General features: G+C 36.7%; 1 protein-coding gene across 1 annotated transcript in view; it reads right to left on the bottom strand.

Moving 5' to 3' along the window:
* The window catches only part of LOC134754322 (calcium-binding mitochondrial carrier protein SCaMC-2), a 57238-nt gene extending 44441 nt beyond the window's left edge, over nt 1-12797 (bottom strand). The window contains exons 1-3 of the mRNA XM_063690585.1: nt 12428-12797; nt 7675-7801; nt 1936-2023 (exon numbers count right to left, since the gene is read on the bottom strand). Coding sequence (XP_063546655.1) covers nt 1936-2023; nt 7675-7801; nt 12428-12601 — 389 coding nt within the window. The 5' untranslated portion in view covers nt 12602-12797. The remainder of the gene's footprint in view (nt 1-1935; nt 2024-7674; nt 7802-12427) is intronic.
* Nucleotides 12798-25830: the final 13033 nt, after the last annotated feature.

The following is a 25830-nucleotide window of genomic DNA, read 5'->3' as shown; positions in this document are numbered from 1 at the left end:
CATTATACATATAAGTAAGATCAGTAAGGCCTTGTTCGCCGTTGCCCTTTCACAACGTTGTGTTCTAGATAAACTTTGAGGCATATAGGTGCAAGGTGTACTACTGTACGCTTGTACGCAGCCTACGCGTCAACCGGAGACCAAGGCTTAAGTGTAAGGCCCTGGTCTGCAACAAACGCCGTAGGTCGCGTCTGGCGTGACGCTGTACGCGACGTACGAATGCTTACTATGTAAATGCACTATAGTGGTCTCTCTCACACGCCAGACGCCGTGCCCCGCGTCAGTCGCGTTTGTTGCAGACCAGGGCCTGAGTGGACGCTCGAGTTGGGCGTGCGTTGGGGCGACGCGTGCGGCGTGCATGTTAAACAAATGCAAACGTATAGGAGCGGCCTTTGTGCACGCTGCTCACATCGCTTGTGAGCCCGACGCCACGCTGCACGCCGAGCCGAGCGAGCGTCCACTCAGGCCTTACACTAAGACACCTTAGCGACTCTAGTGTTGGTAAAAACACCGAAGTCTTTTAAGTCTAAATTTGAAGAACTCAGTTTTACGAGACTAAAAAAACTTTCGAGGCTTTAAAAAAGTCCCGAGTCGAAACCTTTATTGATTATTTTTTAAGCGCATCTTAAAAGAACTTGAGTCTCCGAATATGAAGACTCAGACAATTTTGTTGGTTTTATTTAAATACTAGTAGCAGTAAAGAAATTAAGCGTTACTGTATGGTGTATCTAACCCATGAATTTAACATGAAGACGATGCATTTTGAATTTTATTGCTAAAAAAATTGTTTTCTGAAAAGGACTCGAGCAGTGGCGTAGCGTGAACTAATCTAGCGCGAACTAAATCGCAGCTGCGAGGCCCTATTTCGTCACTATGCCCGAAAGGGCCTCGCGCGAGGCCCCCCTTGGGGCGCGAGGCAGTGGGCGACGGCCCACTTCGCCCACGCCTAGCTACGCCACTGGACTCAAGCTTCTAAAACAGGCTCTGGTCTCTAACAAGTTGAAAAGACCAGTCGAGTCTTGTTTTTCTGCTACTTATCGCTTATTGTCTTTTCTGTTACTAGTATGTAGACAAAACCTACAAAATTGTTGACGGAGTCCATATTCATAGGCTCGAGTCTTTTTGAGTTGAGCTTAAAAATACTCAATAAAGGACTCGGGACTTGAAAGAATCGTTTTTTTAGCGCATTCTTATTAAAACGAGTCAAGTTTTTCAAATTCCTACCAACACTATAGTTGGTCAAACCAAATTGTCATTAATTAGGATTTTAAAAAAACTATACTCATTCTTTTCTTTTGGGTGCTAGTACTAGTGTAAGACAAAGATAGTATGAACTATGATTCTCTCTGTCTATGTTTGATATAAGACAGTCCTTTGACAAACTATAATTATACTGCTTTCACAGATTGAAACAGTCATACATTTATCTAGGTAGGTATATCATTCTGCTGCATACGTTGGCTGTTTGCCATAAGAATGCAACAATATTGTGCGTTTACAATGGTCATAGTCATAAAGATAAATCTGGTATACCTAGCCAGATGAAAACTATTTTCGTTCCTTTTCATTTCTACTACTACATGTACGAAACTCAAAAAGACGATAGTGTCGCTCTTAGTTACTGATATGCCGTCGGAAGGTTTCCAAAATTGCGAAATTTCCACATGGAAAAAATATCAGAATCTTCTCGTATTTTAATACGGGGATCGAAATTCTTCATTTTCAAAATGAAAGAGTACGTGCAAGTTTTTTAAAGAAATTTTAGAACTGTTGGGAACCTTTCCGCAACTTGCACCGAAGTTCGCAAATTGAGGACATCGTTTTCTTTTACTCCAATTAGGGCGTAATTAGAGTAACAAAGGAAGGTATCCGCAATTAGCTACCTTCGGTGTTAGCGGTAGTTTAAATAGCAGTGAAATCGCATTGCAGTGTCACCTTTTTAGCAGGTTGGTGGCCTCATTCCTGCCGACGGCTATCCCGAGATCCGCGAATGCGGATATGAGCTCCTCCAGATCCACTTTCCCTGTAAAAATAAAAATAAGACTAAACTTAGGGCATTTGACTGTATTTAAAATAAATTATTTTACACCATGCATAGAATAAAGCACCAGAAGATAAACGTAGACAGCAGTTATTTTTAGACACAATTTCTATTTTAAAACTCGTATAAAACTATAAAGAGTAGGTAATTTGATTGTGACGTCACATGCTAGTGTTTCATATAAATTCCATAGTAGCAAAATCGTTTTGACAGTTCGAAAAAAAGAGACTGATTTGACTAGTAGTCAAATACCCTGTTAGGAGCATAATAGCCAGCCTAAGTCCCAATGTTAGGCACAGGGCTCTCAAAAGATGTAGTGCCTTAGTCCGCATTGTTTTTAAATGCGGATTAAATATAGGTACATTTTATATATGCAGGTTTCTTGAGGTTTTCCTTAACCGAAAAGCTACTGAGTTGGTAATATCAAAGATATTACGTACGTAAGTTTTGAGAAACTTATGAGACGGGGGTTCGAACCTCCGGTTCGGAAGCCAAGCGGCTCACGATGAATTAAATTTTTGCCGTAACTATATTTTTTTCTAGTTTATTTACCTATAGATTAGTTGACACAAAATGAAATACGCCAAAAGTAATTTTTGTAACAATAATAATTATATTTTGTGTATTCAAAACTACATACAGTACAGTTTCATACACCCCAGGCCAAAAGTATGGAAACAACGTTGTTTTCTTTAATATCTCATGTTTCTATCTTTGTTGTATATATTTGTAAACTAAGACTTACATTAGGCAAACTCAAAAGATTAAAAATACACGCTTAATATCAAAACATCCTAAAATATTGTCAAAAAGCTAAAAAAATAAAGTAGGAAAAAGTTACATAATTATACCTACCCTTTAATTACATGACAAAATGTTGAATGGCAACTATCACAGCCAGAGTAATTTACTTTTAAAATGTTCTATTATTATTTTTACCAAATTGTCAATGAGTAGTATAAAATCCATCGCTTAAAAGATCACACTTTTCTATTGAAATACAAGCTTGTTTCCATACTTTTGGCCTGGGGTGAACATAGGTATTTTGGTTTAATGATTCGTGTTTCCTAAAAAGTGCGAAGTTCTCATTAACTGACGTTTATTCCTTAACTAGCGACCCGCCCCGGCTTCGCACGGGTGCAATGCTAATGTATTATACGCTGTACTCAGTACTCCCTTTTTGGCGAAATTTCTTTCGCCGAATTTCACTTGGCAACCAACTTTTCGCCAAAGTTTCATTTGACAAACCAATCGTTGGCATAACCTTACTTCGCAACCATTTCATTTCCCAACTATGGGGGTTGGGAAATGAAAATGACGTACTAGATTGGGTTAGCTTAGGTTAGATTATGTACAGTTGCGAAATGAAATTCGCCCAAATGAGATTTCTGCGAAAAGTTAGTTGGTAAGTGAAATTCGGCAATACAATTTTCGGCGAAAAGGCAGTAAACCGTATTATACATATAAGCCTTCCTCTTCCTTGAATCACTCTATCTATTTAAAAAAACCCGCATTAAAATCCGTTGCGTAGTTTTAAAGATCTAAGCATACATAGGGACAGACATACATACATCCAGACAGCAGGAAGCGACTAAGTCGCTTCCCATCACTATGGGACACTAATTAGCGAGATTCCATGAATTACATGTTGTTGTTATGTCTATTGTGTTTTGTTTTGATAAAACACAACTGTTTTGCTGATATAGCATCAGCAATTTGTGTTCATATCTACGGTCACAGTCCACCGCACATCTAAATAAATAAAACAGATCTTAAAAACTGTAATAGTATCATACATATATTAAAGAAAAAGTAACGAAGCCCTCCATTGGTGAAGGCCGGATTCGAATCGGCGTCTTCCCTGAGCCAGAAGGCGAAAAATCTCCTTACATGATCATGTTTTTCTAAGAGGCGTTGATATTAGTAGACGTGGAAAAAATATATGTAGTTCTTGACTATATTATCATAGAGTAACTTATACTAGAGCGGTACTGTCATAGTAAATTTTGTAACCCCAGTAAATTTACTGCCATCTGTCGACACACTTTAAAACTAAAAATGTAGATTTATAAAAATACGATAAAATGTATTTAAATATAGATAAATGTTTTTTTTTATTTGCATTAATTATTTTTATGATTTTGACCCATGTTCTTTCACTGATATGCGTTAAAATTGTTAAATAACAAACGAAACCGTCAACGCCATCTATACGACAGTTGGCCAAAGCCAGTAGCGCCCTCTGAACGAGAATAAAGTTTTCTTGATTTTCGAGGCACGTTTTTTCCTTAGACTGTATCCATCTATTACGGAGTTATATCTATCTTTGATATTATCTTTCATAACATAGCTTCCGATACACGAATTATAACACTTCGCTCGATACAATTAATTCCCAAAGTAACCTCTAACTCGGACTTTTAATCCAACTTTACTCGGTTATTTATTGTGTGATACTATAAAAAAAAGAACAAAAAACAATCTTAACTTAAATAGTAATTTCATAGCTTTCGAATTTCGATATTGTAAGGTAACGTTTTTAAAATAAATAAAAATCGACAAAATTCGATCAAAATTGACACTTGGCGTGCATTATCTTTCCCGTTCTTTCTTGCGAAATGTGACAGTGACAGCGGCAAACCGATGGAACGGCCTGGACCCCTAGGCCACCTCGCCACGGCGGTACCCGTCCCTATTTCTCGACTATATGCCATCTTAGTAACACTACTACTACTTAAAAAACACAAATCAAAATATTTAATAAAAAAAATTGATTTGTTCCCAAACTTGTTCGAGAACAGATCTCGTTATATGTATATACAATATTTAGATACTGATAGACGACGTACAGCAAACCTTTCAAAATGCGACCTATAAATTGAAACAGGTACCTATATTTTTCAAAAGTATAATTTTTTTTATTTCGCTTCAAAGGGTGAGAAAATTGTTAACGATTTTTACACGGACGAAGTCGAGGGCAAAGAGTAATTAATTTATAGCTAATCTATAAATTGTATATACAGATGTCAATCACAATGAAAAAATCAACGATGATCAACTCTGGTCAACGTAGGACTCGAACCCACATCCTTGGATTGCCGGTCCAATGCGTTACTAATTGCGCCAGCTGACCATCCGTCAATCAACGCGAATTTAATCATTGCAACTGTGACGACGTCACTAGCGATATCTGCATATTAAGGTTCACATTGGACCGGCAATCCAAGGATGTGGGTTCGAGACCCACGTTGACCAGAGTTGATCATCGTTGATTTTTTCATTGTGATTGACATCTGTATATACAATTTATAGATTGTAATAATGTGGTACGTCCCACAATAAAAAAGGAAAAATATATTAACATTTAATTTATAGCTGTTAAAAGTGGCATCAAGATTAAAAATATATTTAACTTTAAGGATTTATGTTCTTGTGAAACAAGGCTGTCGTAACTTTTTGAGTGTTAGAACTTAGATAATACGCACTAGGCACGCTACGCACTAGGTAAGATTCGATTGTTATTGTTAGTGTTTGAGCGTTTGACGTCACCTTACATTATGTATCTGGTCCCGTGGTTTATTCATAACAATACATTATGCATGCACGATGTCCTGACAACATCGAGATGTCCATTTGATATAAACGAAGGGTGACATCCCGATAAGTACTTTGTATTGGCAAAGATAGATATAAATCCGTAATAGATGGATACAGTCTAAGGAAAAAACGTGCCTCGAAAATCACGAAAATTTGATTCTCGATCAGATGGCGCCACTAGTTTTGGCCTACTCTCGTATAAAGGGGGTTGACTGTTTCGTTTGTTATTTATAATTTTAACGCATACCAGTGAAAGAACATGGGTCAAAATCATATAAAAATAATTAATGCAAATAAAAAAATCATTTATCCATATTTAAATACATTTTAACGTATTTTTATAAATCTTCATTTTTAGTTTTAAAGTATGTCGATAGATGACAGTGTATTTACAATGGTTACAAAATTTACTATGACAGTACCGCTCTATCTTATTATATCCTCTTTGGGATTGGTATTAAGGCTTTGTTATAAGATGATAAAATCTGTAAAAATGTTAAGCCAAGCTAAACAAGGGGCTGAGCTGAGCAGTGTTTCAAGTCAATGATTATTTTACTCAGCATCTTTAAAATCCCTTGTGATAGAAACAAAAAAAACTCATATAGCTATAAATCTTCCGAAAATTCGCGTTTAAACGGGACAACGGTAGATAATTTCTTGGAATGCTTCAAAACATCATTATAGTGGCGTAACTATAGGGTGGCAACAGAGATGGGCAAAATGTAATCGACTAACGATTAACGATTAAGATTACAAGAATTAATTGCGACTGACGATTGAAAACGACGATTGATCAATCTTAGTTGTATAGAGTGCAACTAATTTAGTTGCAACTAAATTAGTTGCCGATTGATTTCGGACAACTAAATTTTGTAATCGACTAATTAGTTAGACTATTTTCTCGCGACTAATGTTAGAAGCAAATTGAATAGAATACCTCGGTATGACTATGTTGACAGACTGATTAGGACATCTTAACGGATGTTTAAAAATAAAATAGTCATGTATTACTTACGATATTTTGACCGTTTCTAAGGAGTGAGATCTGTTCTCACTATTATTTTGCTACTAAAGTAGTGCATCTCTCTGAAATTGGATTAAATTTCTCTTATCTAAGGGTAAATAAGAACTGGGGAACCCAAACTAACATAGTTACAACATACGAGTACCTCCGTATGTTACATACATACGTACTTGTAGTTACATATTGTAAGATAAAAAATGCAAAAACAGGCGACTACGTAGTTTTAATATAGATTTAATCGTGAAATTTAGTCGATTGAAACTAAAACTAATTTAGTTGTTAGTCGAACATTCTCACAACTAATTTAATCGCAACTAAATTAATCGCGATTAAAAAATGACGATTGATATTTTTAATCGATTGATTAGTTAACTAAAAGATTAATCGATTAATGCCCATCTCTGGGTGGCAAGCGGGCAAAATGCCATATGCTCCTAGCCCGATTGGCGCCCCAATTTGAACGAAAGCTCGCGAGCACAGGCTTGGACATTTTGGAAACTATTAGTAGTCGTTAATGCATCATCTTTGTTGTTGTCGAGATGGGAGAACTGTAGCGTATTATCAAGTGTATGAACTCAGAGTTGATGTTGCCATCCTTACCATGCTTGGCCATAAATTTCTAGTGCAGTCGAAGCCAAAGAGATGTTTACTTTTTGCGCCTTATTACAAAGCAGTAAGTTACAAAAGTGTAAAATATCTTTGTTGTCGACTGTACAGTTAAGAGAACCGCGCTATGCACTAAGTGATACAGGTATTTCTCATGCTCGCGCTCGCGCACGCTCCTCTACACTATGGCCCAGCGTAGGCCAGTCTAAGGGACGCAGCTATGCGGTGGAATGAGATAGCAATGTCACTTGCTCCCTGTAACGCATAAATGCGTCCCTTGGACTGGCCTACGCTGGGCCATCGTGTAGAGGAGCCATATGAACTCAGAGAGCGTGATGTCGCCGGCATCCTCACCGGACCTGACAATAAATTCTAGTAGAGGGCAGCGAACAGCTTTGATACGCACCATCTTGGTTCTTGTCGAGATGGGTGAACTGCAGGCGCAGGTTCTTCTCGTGCTCGCGCACGTAGTGTATGAACTCAGAGAGCGTGATGTCGCCGGCATCCTTGCCGCCGGACTTGGCCAGGAATTTCTGAAACAATAAAGTTGGCGAGGTCAGAAATGGGATAACGAACTGTTTTTTAGGGTTCCGTACCCAAAGGGTAAAAACGGGACCCTATTACTAAGACTCCACTGTCCGTCTGTCTGTCACCAGGCTGTATCTCATCAACCGTGATTGAAATTTTCACAGATGATGTATTTCTGTTGCCGTTATAACAACAAATACTAAAAAAGTACGGAACCCTCGGTGGGTGAGTCCGACTCGCACTTGTCTGGGTTTTTTTTTACTGGGGAGTGTGGCAACTCTCGGTGGAGGGTTGGTGGTGGTTTGCGGAATAACTGTAGCGTTGTAGTACCAGCGGTTCGGAAGTGGCATTCTCCAGATCTGGACAAATCTTTAGACGTGCCGTGACAGGTCATGAGAACCCTGAGATAAAGGACGCTAAGAGGGATACCTCATTAACACACAAGACGCGAAAAAGTTTGGAAATTGTATAGTATACACCAGAAAAAAAAGAACCTAAACGACAGGCCTTCCATAGACTATAAATGTGATTGCCAATAATCGTTTTATAATATTTATTTGTAATTTTCATGTTGTTCTTAAGTACTTATGAAAATTATTATCTCGTAAAAACTGGTAGAAATTAAAAACGTCGCACAGCGTTGGACAGTACTGGTAGTGCATGTATTAAAACTAAGTATTTCCTACGTCTTTACGAATCCGCAACGTATCGACAAATAAACCACATACTTTGATCCAGCGATATTATTAGTACGCCGACACAGACGGACTAAATTTAGGTCACTCGTAGGACACATGCGTTCACCTGCTAGTGCAGCTAATGGTAATCATATTAAAGAGAAAAAGAGAATCAATAGTCTATATTATTATAAAATGTTCTATTACACAGGCTAGCTAAAAAATAAGTGCATTCCCGTTGCCTGTGAGGGGTTTTGGGATTATACTGAGCAACTTTTACTGTGGGTCCACCCACAAAATCGCGAAACAAAATTTACCCTCCCATAGTAAATGGACCAGCCAAAATGTATGAAACAGCCATTTTTTTTTTCGCGATTTCGGGGTTGGTCCCATAGTAAAAGTTGCTCAGTATCATCCCAAAACCTCCCTGGCAAGGGGAATGCACTTATTTTTTAGCCACCGTGTATATTTTGAGATTTCAACAATATATGTGCCATTTTCAATCAAAAGGGTACTTATTGTCGGTTGTCAATAAGGCGCTATTTCCATACAGCTTCAATTTGAAATCAACCTTATTGACAAGCGACAATGTGGTACCTTTTGGTTGAAAATGTCACATATTAAGACACATTTCAGACATGGACATTTTTCAAAATAGCTAAATAACTCCAAACCAAAATGTCAACAAGCTAGTTTCCATTTCCTTGCTTCAGTAATCCTCATTCCGATTCAGCGTAAACTCGGAACATTTAATTGGCAAGTCGATTTCCTATCTTAACTAGTTCGCAGTCCGTTCAGCCGGAGAACGTTTACACACGCCATTTCACAGTCTTCACACCCGTTGCTGTTGCATTTACCCCGATCAATACGTGTCATATTCATATTCATTTTATTGGTAGTATTCAATTACATGTCAACATTACGACAAAACATATTACAAATAGCATTCTTACTATTGTAGCGTCTTACAACTACGTACTAGAGAATTAATTTAATCGTATGGCATGCATAAAGAAGGACAATCAGAGTATAGCTTTGAGGTCGCTAAGCCAGGTAACCAATTCACGCGTGACTGAGTCCAAATCTTCAGCTGGTCCAGCTGGTCAGCCAGGGGGCAATTACAACTATATGGGACTAATACAACTTTTCTAAAAAAAAAAACAAGTGCGAGTCGGACTCGCGCACGAAGGGTTGCGTACCATTACGCAAAAAACGCAAAAAAAATCACGTTTGTTGTATGGGAGCGCCACTTAAATATTTATTTTATTCCGTTTTTATAGCGTCCTATCACGGTTCATGAGATACAGCCTGGTGACAGACGGACAGACAGACAGTCAGACAGACAGACGGACAGTGGAGTCTTAGTAATACCCTAAAAGTAAAAATGGATCGGGATGACAGATAGGCACTACGAAAAGTCACGTGACTATATTTAGATACCTATACCTATGTTGATGTTATGACTGGCATTTTCGATCAAAGAGTGTTGATCTTGGCTACGGCCCCCAGGCCTGCCCAGTGCCCAGTAGCACAGAATAAATAACAGTACTACCTTACAGAAAGGAAACTTCCTACAAAACAGAAGTTTGACAGCGATTCAGGGACGAATCATGATGTCCCTTTCTAATATATGGCACTATCCCTTTCGGCTATTTAGGGTTGTCAAAATTCAGGTCATTATCTGTGCCAACCCTAATACTTGCTCGGAGCAATGCTGAGCCGAACGGAGCCGAGTTTGCCCGAAGTTAGGAGTTTCGCACCCCTGCCAGTAGGTACCTTTCCATACTAGCGACAGTAGCGACACGAACATGAGAATAACGTAATCGCCCGTTGCTCGATAAACATTTTTAGGGTTCCGTACCCAAAGGGTAAAAACGGGAGCCTATTACTAAGACTCCATTGTCCGTCTGTCTGTCACCAGGCTGTATCTCACGAACCGTGGCAGTTAGACAGTTAATTTTTACAGATGTATTTCTGTTGCCACTATCAACCGCCACATGCCTATTTTTTCCAAGACAGCAGCAAACACATAAAATTATATATAAGATCAAAGTAAACTAGCCATGCAATGTCATCATTCGCTTGCCCTTGTCCCATTCACTTGGGGTCAGCGCAGCATGTATTTTTCTTCCATACCTCTCTGTCACCCGTCATCTCATCATTCACTTGCATTCGTTTCATATTCATCTCCCACACAGTCCATCCAGCTTTTCCTCGGTTTTCCTCTCGTCGTACCTCCCTCCACATTCATTCTTAATACCTTTCTCGTCACATGACTTTCATCCCTCCGCATCACATGCCCGTACCACGCTAGGCGATTTGCCCTTACTTTTTCTGTTGTGTGCAACTATCAGGCTTCCTCTTATATACTCATACCTTACTATCTATTCTCGTCACGCCACACATTCATCTTAACATTCTCATCTCCGCTACATGTCATGTGCTGGCAATATGTCCATCTCTATGCCACATTACAGGGGAAGCATCCATGGGGTCTAAGATAGAGCGGCTTGGAGAGCATGTCATGGGACACACTGGTGTAATCATCACTCATGGCCATGGGATACAGGATAATTGCACTGCCATATCTCTGTATTTTTTACTTTAATTTGTCCTGAGCAAGACTTGCTGTACCCATGTTGATGGTTCAATAGTTTTGTAACTAGAGTAACAGGAACAGGTAATTGAGCACAATTAGCAGTGGGTTCTAAAACCTGATGCTGCAGTGTGTTAACATTTTCAACACCGCATCAATCAAAAAAGCAGTCATCCAGATGCCACATCACCAAGTGTCAAAACACTCAAAACTAAAATTGAACTTTATGCATATGCATGTAGGTCAATGTTGCTCTGTGGTATATGACCGATTAATCGGTCTTTGGCGTTGAACCTACAGTGCATATATATAGGTCATTGGCGTCCAAAAGGTTAAGAACCAATAGAATCGTTTGTTTTCCTCGCTCAGCATGCAATGATTCTATTGGTTCTTAAAAACACATCCCTCGCAACGCTTCCTAACACATCTTTGGCCGAAACGCAGCCGAAATGCAGCCTAAATTTGTCTTAATCAGTTTCAAGGCTGTACATTTTTAGTATGTATACCCTACTTTGCATAACAATAACGAATATGCCTAATCTATCTTCTTATCATAGATTACCTGTACGCCTAGCACATGATTGGCGCGGCAGTATCTAGCCGCGAGATAAACTACCCGTCTTTTACTAACTGTATTAATTGAAGAGGGACAGGTAGTCTATCTCGCGGCAAGATACTGTTGCCCCAATCATGTGCTAACCTGGCTGGATGATTTTTGGCTAAATCTTGACAGAAGATAATTCAATCTCTTTATCAACAAGTCAATGGCAAAATATTGCAGTACAGACAGTGAGAAAATTAGACTTCTTTCTATATTTAATCATGTTTAAGTACCTTTCATTATATGGAGATATTGCTACTTCGAGCTGGGTTTAGTTCATAACCTTGAGCATTTTGATCATCTGCAACAATGCTACAAATGCAAAATGTATAGCTATTGAAATTTATAATAGGTTGTAAAAAAAATATGACAGGTACATAGATAAAGAATGATAAACATAAGTAGCCACTAGCCAGAAAATTATTAATAGAGCATGAACATATGAACATAAAGAACCTTCTACAACACAAAGAATTTCGCTTTTGGCACAAAACATGCAATCAAACAATCTTGTTTTGTAAAATTCTATTTTGAAACTGTGCAAATTTTAATGACATTATGACAGTTGCTATTATATAGGTATGTGCATTGTAGTTCTTTAATTTTTAGAATTGCTACTCTAATTTATATGAATAAATTAAAGTGAGTCATAACTCCAGCGAGCTACACGTGTCGGCGTTTCGTCGGGAATAGCGATGCGAGGTGAAACCACCGTTATTTATTCCATAAAGCATACAATAAAAAATGAATTTCTAACCTCTGCATAACTTCGGTTAATGTGTGGAGCCAGCTCCTTGAGCGCGACCGACAGGTCATGGATGTCGATCTTCCCATTTCCATCGTTATCTAACTTAGCGAACACTTTTTCTAGTCTTTCTTCGTCTTCTTTTGGTAATTCCTCTAATTCCAACGGTGGATGACACTGCACCATAGTGTCTATCGTCTGCGTAAGTACTTGTTAAACAACAAGATAGTGATATATCTTCGGAGGTATTGGTATAGTCATACATAACTCTAAGTTAAGTGAAATTTAATAAATTATAAATCATTTTTGGAAGATTCGCACTCGCTTTCCGAGAACAGCGAACCGTTGACAGCTAGACGCTAGACGGAAGGACTGCACTGCACTGCGCACCCACACACACTACTATCGTTTTCCTTGTTCGCACACACATACATTCGTGTTGGCATGAGCGCTTTTAGGTCATTTACTGAAAAAATGCGCCATCTGTCGTGGCCTGCATTCCAACAGACAATGTTGCCTGTTAATTTTACTATATTTATTTTATTATTATTTATGTCGTTTTGTTATTTCTAAAAGAAACGTGTATTATGTAAAATTTGGTAAAATTAATAAATAAACACAAGTAAGAACAAGTTAATTCAGATTATTAGAGCCATCTATGAGCTTGCTTTAGTAAACAGCTAAGGACAGTGCTATCTCGTGAAAATTCATCAATATTATTAGTTGCCTCCTGCCATGCTCATTCAAAATGTAAGTGTAATAATAAATATAAAGATGGCGCTTGCAACCTCAAAAAACACAGAACCCAGAGAACATGAAAAACTTTGTTCCGTGCAAAGATACATACAAAGATAGATATAACTCCGTAATAGATGGATACAGTCTAAGGAAAAAACGTGCCTCGAAAATCAAGAAAATTTGATTCCCGATCAGAGGGCGCTACTAGCTTTGGCCTACTGTCGTATAGATGGCGTTGACGGTTTCGATTGTTATTTAACAATTTTAAATTCAAATCATAAAAATTATTAATGCAAATAAATAAAACATTTATCCATATTTAAATACATTTTATAGTATTTTTATAAATATTCATTTTTAGTTTTAAAGTGTGTCGATAGATGGCAGTGAATTTACTGTTGCAAACTCAGAATAATGACAAAGATAGATGTAACTCCGTAATAGATGGATACAGTCTAAGGAAAAACGTGCCTCGAAAATCGAGAAAATTTGATTCTCGATCAGAGGGCGCTACTAGCTTTGGCCTACTGTCGTATAGATGGCGTTGATGGTTTCGTTTGTTATTTAACAATTTTAACGCATATCAGTGAAAGAACATGGGTCAAAATCATAAAAATAATTAATGCAAATAAAAAAAATCATTTATCCATATTTAAATACATTTTATCGTATTTTTATAAATCTTCATTTTTAGTTTTAAAGTGTGTTGATAAATAGCAGTGAATTTACTGTGGTTACAAAATCTACTATGACAGTACCGCTCTATCTTGATATATCCTCTTTGACTGTGGTTACAAAATTTACTATGACAGTACCGCTCTATCTATGATCAAAGATAGATATAACTCCGTAATAGATGGATACAGTCTAAGGAAAAAACGTGCCTCGAAAATCAAGAAAATTTGATTCTCGTTCAGAGGGCGCTACTTGTTTTGGCCTACAGTCGTATAGATGGCGTTGATGGTTTCGTTTGTTATTTAACAATTTTAACGCATATCAGTGAAAGAACATGGGTCAAAATCATAAAAATAATTAATGCAAATAAAAAAAATCATTTATCCATATTTAAATACATTTTATCGTATTTTTATAAATCTTCATTTTTAGTTTTAAAGTGTGTTGATAAATAGCAGTGAATTTACTGTGGTTACAAAATCTACTATGACAGTACCGCTCTATCTTGATATATCCTCTTTGACTGTGGTTACAAAATTTACTATGACAGTACCGCTCTATCTATGATCAAAGATAGATATAACTCCGTAATAGATGGATACAGTCTAAGGAAAAAACGTGCCTCGAAAATCAAGAAAATTTGATTCTCGTTCAGAGGGCGCTACTTGTTTTGGCCTACAGTCGTATAGATGGCGTTGACGGTTTCGTTTGTTATTTAACAATTTTAACGCATATCAGTGAAAGAACATGGGTCAAAATCATAAAAATAATTAATGCAAATAAAAAAAATCATTTATCTATATTTAAATACATTCTATCGTATTTTTATAAATCTTCATTTTTAGTTTTAAAGTGTGTCGACAGATGGCAGTCTTTGACTTTATTTGACATATATGCTCCAAATAAATCTATCACAATCAGGCGTAACACCAATTTACCGTGGATCACTGAAACTATCAAAATCATGATAGAAAAGCGTAATGAGGCTCATCTTGCATACCGTAAGTCTAAATCGGAAATCCATAAGCAATACTATAGTGAATTGAAAAAACTTGTATCTCAAAGTATATTTAATGAAAAACAAGCTTATTACAATTACTGTGTGCAATTACCATATCAATTCTAATTCCAAAAATTCCAAGACACTGGAAAAACCTTAAAAAAACTGTTTTGACAGATTTTAACAGTCGAGATAGTTTTCCTTGTCATTTCAATGACCCAAACAATCAATGACAATCATGATCAATGACAATTTTTTGAATGTGCCTGGCAATGGTAAGGTTGCGTATTATACCCAGCATAGAGTAACTTATACTAGAGCGGTACTGTCATAGTAAATTTTGTAACCCCAGTAAATTCACTGCCATCTGTCGACACACTTTAAAACTAAAAATGAAGATTTATAAAAATACGATAGAATGTATTTAAATATAGATAAATGATTTTTTTATTTGCATTAATTATTTTTATGATTTTGACCCATGTTCTTTCACTGATATGCGTTAAAATTGTTAAATAACAAACGAAACCGTCAACGCCATCTATACGACTGTAGGCCAAAACTAGTAGCGCCCTCTGAACGAGAATCAAATTTTCTTGATTTTCGAGGCACGTTTTTTCCTTAGACTGTATCCATCTATTACGGAGTTATATCTATCTTTGATACCCAGTCATTCTTTGAAACCCGCCGTTATGGTCATACTTTGTTCAGCTTGAAGCCAGTGGACGAGAGCGAAGTATGTAAATATTTACTGTCCATTACTACCAATTCTGTTGGGGTATTTAGATGCAGTTAGCCGAGATATGGTGCTACTCACCCTTCCGCGCACCCTGCAGGTGATTACGGCAATCATTAATCGGTCTATATTGACTGGCGAGGTGCCTGCTCTGTGGAAATCTGCCTAGGTTACACCTTTACCTAAGGTGGATAACGCGCGAGAACTAAAAGCCCTTTGACCTATAAGTATATTGCCCTTCCTCTCAAAGATTCTGGAAAAAGCCGTCTATGACCAGTTATATAAATATGTAGAGAATAACAATATTCTGCCTCAATTACAGTCAGGTTTTCGCAAGGGTATGGGGACTGTGACTGCCCTGATAGATGTTGTGGACAATATTATTACAGAACAACTCTGGCAAAGGGACTTGTTTAGTGCTATTGGACTTTTCTCGTGCTTTCGACTGCATAAATATTGATTTACTGCTTTCAAAATTAAAGTATTATGGTGTAGATACAAAGTCTCTTTTGTGGTTCAAAAGTTACCTTGATGAGCGTACCCAGTCAGTCAAAATATGTAAAGATGACGGCACTTTTTTGGTATCTGATGCTAGACCGGTAACTCGTGGTGTCCCTCAAGGCTCGATACTGGGTCCTTTACTGTTCATTATATATAGTGCCGATATAACTAATGTTATTAGGCACTGTAAGTATTATTTATATGCAGATGACGTTCAATTGTATTACTCAGATCGCTGTAATGACTTCGCCAATTCAATCTTTAAAATCAACGAAGATCTTGAAAACATCTCATCCTGGGCTGAAAGAAACTGTCTGTTATTAAACCCTCTTAAGTCGAAGTACATGATTATGGGCACCAAAACACAGATATCTCGTATTTTGCACTGTGATCCTCAATTACACATCAAAGGCTCTGCAATAGTGATTGATAGCCAGTTGAGGTTTGAGAAACACGTAGGTGAACTGGTGAGTTCATGTTTCTTTCGCTTAAAGGTCTTATACCAGATCCGCAATCCATGCCATGATCCATGCTGAATATGTCTTCTCAGCGACACCTACATCTTGCATGTCTCCTCTTTGGCGTCTTAAACAATAAATCTCCGGAATATCTCTTTTCCAAGATTAACATTTCAAATTTTCACAACCGTCATGACACTAGGTTAACTCGGCGTTGTCTCTTAGAAATGTACCCTCATAGAACGATTGCATTTACCGGTTGTTTCCGATATCTCGCGACCAAATGCTGGAATGATATCCCTCAACCTGTAAGACGGCTCAAAAATAAGCAAACTTTTAAACACCAGTTTAAAAAGATACTGCTTGAAAAACAAAAAACAGGGATACCATACGGCTTTTTGGTTGCTGATTTCAGGATCTAATCGGTATTGCTAAGATATCTTGTACCGAACCTTTCGCGCTTTTCACTCTTATTTTATGGCCACTTCTATTTTTATTTCTATGTTTATGCTTATTTTCTGTTTTATTTATGTATTTTATTTCAGAACTTTCTAACACCACTCACACACACTTTTTACAGTACCGTATACTTATCACCGTCATATTTACAGCGTATAGCTAAATCGGAACCCTTTTGTGGTTGCTGCAATGCACACAGCGTACAGCTAACCACTAAAATAGTATTTTATACAATCGTGATATAATAGAGAGCTTTTCAGTCGAGTACCGTGTTTAAGCAACGAAGCTTGCTGATACCGATGCCCCGGCCGCCGGGCTCGGCGCCCCCGGCGGGTTGGTCAACGACACCTCCTCGTAACTCATGAGGCCCTGGTACCTGATCCTTGCTAAATTCAATTTTAAGACAGTTTTTTTCTCGATTTTGACCACCGTAGCCTATGGAGACTAACAAGCAACGCTAAGTGGTTTTCGTAGGGTATGGATGTTGCTATATGAAGGGTGTCACATGCGCGTTTCTGACTTATGAAGCAATTGTTTTTACTACAACATAAAATAAAATGTTTTTGTTGGCCAACCAATCACAAAGCAGATGCATTGAATCGAGTCTCCTCGAAAGGTATGAAGTTCTATTTTCAAAATTTTTATAATTGACTAAACCGTATCGATAAAATTCTTATGCTTGAGTCGGAAGTGCCATAGACTATCCAACGTTGAAAAGAGTAAGGTTGTAGTGTTGCATGTGAAGTTGTAATACACAGATTATACTCGACGAGTAGAAAAACTTATTTTTTAATACAGTTGCTCAAAAAGTGCTACTTTTCGTGGCTGTTTAGCGTGCGGAAAGTTGGTTTTCGCGAACTAGTGCTTTTTACTTTTCCAATTTTTTTAAATTTATACTTGTTTCAATTCATGACTACTTATTGATGAGTGTTAATATTAGTTTCATTTAAACGTCGTAATCAACATAAAAACCTACTGTTAATGTAAGAATACGAAAAATATGCATATTTCATATTTTATTACTTACCTCTTCATCATTATAAGTATTATAACACGTTTATTTTTAATGTTGAAAAACCGTTCTTAATAAGTTGTCTGAATGGAACGGAACGCCTGTCAAAGAAGAGGCGTATTTTCTTACTGCAAGAATGTTTTAAGTTTCCAAAGGCAACATTCGATATTGTTTTTATAAATATACGATACACAAATAATCATAAATAACGATATTTAGGTAAGAATAGTACAATGTTTTAATATTTACAATTGTTTCTGTCTTATAGAACATGCATTTGAAAAAAAAACTTTCATTGAAGTGGGTTCAATAATAATAACAAAATCAATTCTAGACGAATAAAAGCTAGAAAAACACTTCTTCATAATGCCAATGTCAATGATGTCACAGAATTAATAATATAAAAGTTTCGAATTCCGTTCCTTACTTGTTGCTTTTCTTATTTTTTCGCAACTGTATTAAAAAACGTCGTTCGATACACGTGCGGAAATGTCGTTCTTCACTCCTCCCGAGTCTTGCATCTCGGTACTCGTGCAGTAATGACATACTTTCCGCACTAGCATCGAAATGTACTATTTCGTGTTTATGTAAATATTTTTGTTTATTTAATTTAGTACATAAGTTTTGTTCTGACTGCAATGTACCTATACTTATAAAATTGTGCGTTTTGCAGCATCCAAATAAACGTTTTATCTATCATCTATCTAACTATCAAAATATCAAGACCATTGAATCCGTTTTCTGTGGTGTTGTCACATACTGATTTTTAAAAACTAATTATTATCGAGCGCTGTAAATATTCCGTGGTCTAACTCTATCAAATATACTACGAGGGGCGTTCAATAAATTCTCGGTCTATATTACGGTGGGTGAGTAATAGTTTCAAACCCAGATTCAAGAATAGCCGCCTTGGCAATATGAGCAGTATGCACAGGGGCATTGTCATGCAGAAGCAGAACACCTTTGTTTAATTTCCTCGCCTCTTGTCTTTGATTGCACCCCTTAATTGACGTAGAATGTTAGCGTAGTACTGTCCTGTGATATTTACACCCTTTTGTTTGTAATCGATCAGTAATATTCCTTCACAATCCCATAATATTGTGGCCATGACCTTGCCAGCTGAAGGGATGACCTTGAACTTCTTGGGATGAGCTGTACCCTTAACGTGCCACAGCATGGACTCCTGTTTACTTTCTGGGTAATAAAATCGGAACAACAAGCTACTCGCATATCTTTTTGAACCGGTGTCAGCATTCGCGGAACCCATCTCGCACTTACTTTTGACATATTAAGATGGTAATGGATAATATCATGTATGGTACCAACAGAAAGACCGGTTATTTGAGCTAATGATTTTACCTTCACTCGGCCATCTTCCAATATAAGTTTTTCCACTTTGATAATATTTTCTTGTGAAGTAGCTACTATACAGGCCGGCCAGGTCTAGGATCATTTTCAATACTCTCTCTCCTACGTTTAAATTCACTTGACCACTTTTGAATGGTAGATAAAGAAGGAGCAGACTCACGGTAAACACAATCCATTTCTTCTTTTATAGTTTTTTGATTTTTATCCTGTTTGGTCAAGAGTTTTATTACGGCTCGATGCTCTAATTTAATTAACATTGTTAAATCGCTCATGGTGCTCACGTTTATTCGGCAATTGCAGAAAAAATTTACTTTTTTTTTAAGTCCATGAATGACTCTTAGTGGCCAGTAACAAAAGAAATACTCAAAAAGGTTGTAAGATATCAATATCGAGAATTTATTGAACGCCCTTCGTACATAATATAATTTTTCCGAAACTGGAAACCCCTGGATTTTTGTACATTATAAGCGCAATTTCATCGTATGCCCTGAAAAAACAACCAGGGTTACGACAACGTATGGTATTTTCGTAACGGAAAATTAGTCACCCACATAAATTCTTTTCCAGGACAAGTTGTGACTGTGTATTCTTTTTTCAGACCAGAATGAGGATAACTTCAAACCAGCCAAATTGTATCCAAATCTAACGAAAAAAAAACAACAACATAATTTAAATCAGCCCGTAATCAGCAGTCGGTAAAACGAGTGAATTCATCAAAGCGTCATCACGTCATCACGCGGTAGACAGCATTAAGTCCCTTTGTTTGCGATGAGCCCTCCGTTGACGACAGACCGACAGACATGTGCGTTTGCTCTATATTGTGTCCAAATCCCCATTAATCTCAAACTTTTATGAGCTTTTGTTCACCCCCTTTCTATTTTTTTCCCAAACTTACTTATAAAAAATAATCAAAAATGAACCCTATTTCGACCCTTGAAAGTTACTTTTCAATTGCAGCTAGTGTGGTCCCAATGCCAAGCTATTTAGATGGGTACAGTATTGAGAATAGAGTTGGATTTCTAGTGGATTAGGAGACAGGGTTAACTTTTGAGTTTATAGACTTTCGGTCGCGTCAATTTGTGAATTGTCATTTTGACATAATAGCGTTCCATCCCTAGCTTATTGGTCGAAACCCGAGGACAGTTTTACAAATACGCTTCGGTCTCGTTTTCTCGCAGGGAGTCAGATAGAGATGGAGATAGAATAATAGAAATAAAAAGCTACTTAGCGAAATATGGCTTTATTATTGAGTGAATTTGATGAAGTATAATAGGGATGGGCTTTTATTCAGACGTCAGATCGGACGTGATGTTTTGAACTGACTTTATTGTCACGGATAAGCGACCCTAAATATCTGTGACCGATTTTGTAGTCATTTTTTGTCGGTATGTAATTATTTCCGTTAACTTTTTTTTTAAGCAATAGGGTTTGTAAGAAGTCATTGGGGCAAGAATTGTATGGAATTAACCAGTGCGTAAGTTACATGACAAATAGTAATAAAGAATAGATAGTCTTCTAAAAACAACTCTGTAGGTACCAAGTTTCTTTTTGATATTATTACATAATTTATTAGCTATTATTTTTATTATTTTTAGGTAAGATATTATAATAGTTAATTTAGCAGATTTACGTAACTATGATGACAAATTGACAATGCACTGTAACACGAATGTTAGAAATCGAAGATGGACACGAGTTCTGTTATAATACTTATAATGATTGTTTTATAATTATAACTTATTCCATCAATAAGTTATAAAACACACACACACACACACACACAATCCATTTATAAGTTATAAAACAATCTCATACCTAATGTTAATGAATGTAATGTCCGCTAGTATTATAAAAGGCCTTAGGCCCTGGGTTAAAGTAGTATTAAAACAATTGATAAATTATAGTTATTTATTTTATTTATATCACTACCTATATTCTAGCTAGTAGATGGTCCGCTTATAGTACTGACTAAATTATATTATGATAAGTTTATTTTGTACACGATAAATGTATTGCCCTACCTACCTTCTATAAATATCATATATTTATTTATTAAAATTATAATATGTATTAAAGCCTGACCAGTAATATATGATCATTGTCAAGAGGGCGCTGTTTATTCTCATGTATAGGGTGACAGTTCAGTATAGTATGAAAAAATAGTGCCAGTGAAATTCCGCAACATGGCGCGTCATCATATATTCCTGGTCAGGCCTTAATTTCATTACCTATTTTTTATACAAGGTGACACAACGATAGTAAAATTAATACATACTTCCAATTGTAACACGGATAAAGAAAAACCGGCCAAGTGCGAGTCGGACTCCCGCACCGAGGGTTCCGTACTTTTTAGTATTTGTTGTTATAGCGGCAACAGAAATACATCATCTGTGAAAATTTCAACTGTCTAGCTATCACGGTTTATGAGATACAGCCTTGTGACAGACAGACAGACGGACAGACGGACAGCGGAGTCTTAGTAATAGGGTCCCGTTTTTACTCTTTGGGTACGGAACCCTAAAAAGTGGATCAACCTGTATAGTAGCAAAGGTATATAAGGCCTGAGATACACTTGTAAGTTTATTTTGCCTTCGGCAATTTGCAAACGTAAAGCGTTTGTAATATGACGACGCCGTTTGTAAAATGCCGAATCTTACAATTTGCCTGCGACATAGACATTAGGTACAATCTACATTTGGTTATTATGATAATTTGCCACTGACATAAAACCCACGAGGTGTTGTACAACAACGGGGGGCCTAGCCAAGAAGACAAACGTTGAGAGAAAACGCCAATCGGAACTTACATGTATTATGTATGGAAATACGAGTAGTCACGTGACATTTCGTAGCATCTGTCATCCCGATTTTATCTTTAGGGTTCCGTACCCAAAGGGTAAAAACGGGACCCTATTACTAAGACTCCTCTGTCCGTCTGTCTGTCTGTCTGTCTGTCAGCAGGCTGTATCTCATGAAGCGTGATAGCTAGACAGTTGATATTTTCACCGATCATGTATTTCTGCCACCGCTTTATGAACAAATACTAAAAACTAAATAAAATAAACATTTAAGTGGGGCTCCCATAGAACAAACGTGATTTTTTTTGCCATTTTTTGCGTAATGGTACTGAACCCTTTGTGCGCGAGTCCGACTCGCACTTGTCCGGTTTTTTATTTTTATTTGTTGAATGAACGATGTCATCTTGGCTAAGCGCCTTGAAAAGTACTTATGTAAAATGAGCTTTAATCTGTAATACATTGATAGAGGCGGATCCATGACCCACAATTCAATATTATAATTTATTTATTTTTAAATATCGCAATCATACCTACACCCAATAAAAAAAACCGGCCAAGTGCGAGTCGGACTCGCGCACCGAGGGTTCCGTACTTTTTAGTATTTGTTGTTATAGCGGCAACAGAAATACATCATCTGTGAAAATTTCAACTGTCTAGCTATCACGGGTCTTGAGATACAGCCTGGTGACAGACAGACAGACGGACAGACCGACGGACAGACGGACAGCGGAGTCTTAGTAATAGGGTCCCGTTTTTACCCTTTGGGTACGGAACCCTAAAAATACCTCTTAAAAATTGTATTCGTGCCAATCGTAATACATATATCCATTTATCTAACAGTTTTGACAAAATATATGTGGGTATACCTAGTTAATTTGTACTCTTAATTTACATTACAAGGGAAAGGACAAGGCAAATTATTTATTAATACGATATCCTATAAGTACTAATATTATAAATTCGAAACCGCTGAACTGATCAAGATGAAATATGCCATGGAGATAGTGCGAGACCCGGGAAAGGACATAGGATAGTTGGCACACTTTTAGGTAAGTATATAAAATATGGATAAAATATACAGATATTCTTTTTCACCACATCAGCTCGTAAAGGCTCTCTTAATTCTTCAAAAACTGATGAGAAACTTGCATTTCATCCACGAGAGTGGCAAATATTTTTTTATACAAATTTTGAGTTGTTTCCATAAGTTCGGAAAAATAAAAATTTTTTAGCGTTCATTTGGACTTGATTCGTATGTTTACATTTAGTATTTTTCTTGCGTTTGTGTGGTGAAAATGTTTGAAACCCTCGCTATGCTCAAGATTCCACTTTTCGAATCGCTAGCTAAGCTCGTGGTTAAATTTTGGAATCCTTCGCTTGCTCGGGTATCAATATTAGTGCTAGGAGTTAAGAACAACTTTGCCCCCGTTGTAAAACAAATAAAATAGTGTGGCTACCACCAGTTTGGTACTGGCATAAACCCTATCGAGGACGTAACTTACTTTGTATGCATCTCGCTCGTACTCGCATATTAGTGCGAGCGATATGTATATAAAGTAAATTACGTAGACGTTAGCTTATATGTCAGTTTTGACATTGTTAGTGACTCATGGTACGGGTATCTCAGGTAAATACAAGGGCCTGACTCTCTTTGATAGAGAAAGATAGTCTTATTGCTATTCCTATAAGAGGAAAGAGAAAATAGTGCCATGCTTTGTCTTTATCACCGACCGGGCATTTTTTCATGGTCGAGTTATGGCATCATAGCAAGGAGGCGATGGCGAAATACCGAAATCTATAAGTGAAAGAGAAAAAGGATTATGCTGCCATACATGAAACTGTCAATACATGAATATGTCTTTCTCTTACCCCTGGTCGCTCGGTTTCATGTCTATAACTACTTGTATATACTATGTCTATAGGTAAATAGTATAGGTTTGCTTTCAAAGCGTTGCCTACTTTCTATTATTAAGCTTTACTTTTTAGCCTTATCTTATTAGATTAACCCAATCTTAGGTTAAAGTTCCACGTGAAGAAAATAAGCATGTTATTTACGATATACCTGTTTTGATTACTGCATTTTTATAAAGACTTCTACTTCGTGTGAAAGAAAGTCACATCACAATTTAGTCTTAATTTGATTCATACCAACCTAGAGCGGTACTGTCATAGTAAATTTGTAACCCCAGTAAATTCACTGCCATCTGTCGACACACTTTAAAACTAAAAATGAAGATTTATAAAAATACGATAGAATGTATTTAAATATAGATAAATGATTTTTTTTTATTTGCATTAATTATTTTTATGATTTTGACCCATGTTCTTTCACTGATATGTTTTAAAATTGTTAAATAACAAACGAAACCGTCAACGCCATCTATACGACTGTAGGCCAAAACTAGTAGCGCCCTCTGAACGAGAATCAAATTTTCTTGATTTTCGAGGCACGTTTTTTTCTTAGACTGTATCCATCTATTACGGAGTTATATCTATCTTTGATACCAACAAATAACTACCGTTAACAGTAATTTCAACGTTTCAGTAAACACTGAAAAATTTACTGAAAACAATTTTACGGTGTTAAAATTTTTTATTTACAGGCACTTTTATTTTATGATATTGTAAATATGTATAGCAAAAAGTTTTGTTTGTATACTAGGATTACAGAACGCAGTAGGACATATCACTTAACATGTGGTCTGTTCGCAATTACAATTTTAATTTGGTTAGATTGTAATCGTATTGTTTCATGCGTACCCGTCCGAAACATAATGTTTTGGTAAGCGACTTACTGATACATTGAAATAGAATGATGTTTTGACTAATTATCATTGCCTGAATGTAGCCTAAGAAACTGTTCCAGCCTTGTAGTCTGGTTCGTATTGTCTGTCAAATCTGATAGATGGCGTATTAGAGCACGAAATAAGTATGGAATATTCTATTTATTGTTTTGCTATGGTCGACGGCGATGGTGTGTTGCTATTTGTGGACTACAAATTTAATTTAAATCAATAAAAATGAAATTTAGTCTTTGAACTTAGGCCTAAAACTTTCAACGAAATTGCCTAAAGTAAATAGTTATTGATTTTCCAGCCGCCATTCTGCATAACCTCAAAGCAAAAACGATATTGGAACTTTCATTATGAAAGCTATTTAATAACTGATATATAGCTGTTGCCTTTATTTAATTTAATTACCTCCAAGTTATTCCTACGTTTGGGATTGTTTTTCTCGTATGTGTTAGTATTTTGAATCGCTCCTAGTAGTCCTAGTTGGGTATGAAATCCTAGTACTTTTTTCACTGGATGACGTGTAACGCCTTCTAACCTATCAAAAGGTTGACATCTAACTGCGCATGTGCAATTTTAAATTAAGAACAACGTTTTAAAAAGTTGTAGTGGCGTAGAAGTAGGTACTTAGTAATTAATTAGTTTAATTAGCACCAACAATTCCCTTCTTTTAATATCTAACGATCAATCTGAATCTGAATTTTCAACATAATACAAATAGACTTTACCTATTTTAATTCATTCATAAGATCATTCACAAGGCTAGGATTTTTTTTATCTGTCTACAATCGGATGTACATATTTGCATTTACCTGTTATTTGTACTACATATTAGCTACCATTATTTAATATTATTTGCCATAATATATCGTATCCTCG

This window comes from Cydia strobilella, chromosome Z (assembly GCF_947568885.1).
Source record: "Cydia strobilella chromosome Z, ilCydStro3.1, whole genome shotgun sequence".
NCBI lineage: Eukaryota > Metazoa > Arthropoda > Insecta > Lepidoptera > Tortricidae > Cydia > Cydia strobilella.
This window is presented reverse-complemented; position numbering and strand designations above follow the sequence as displayed.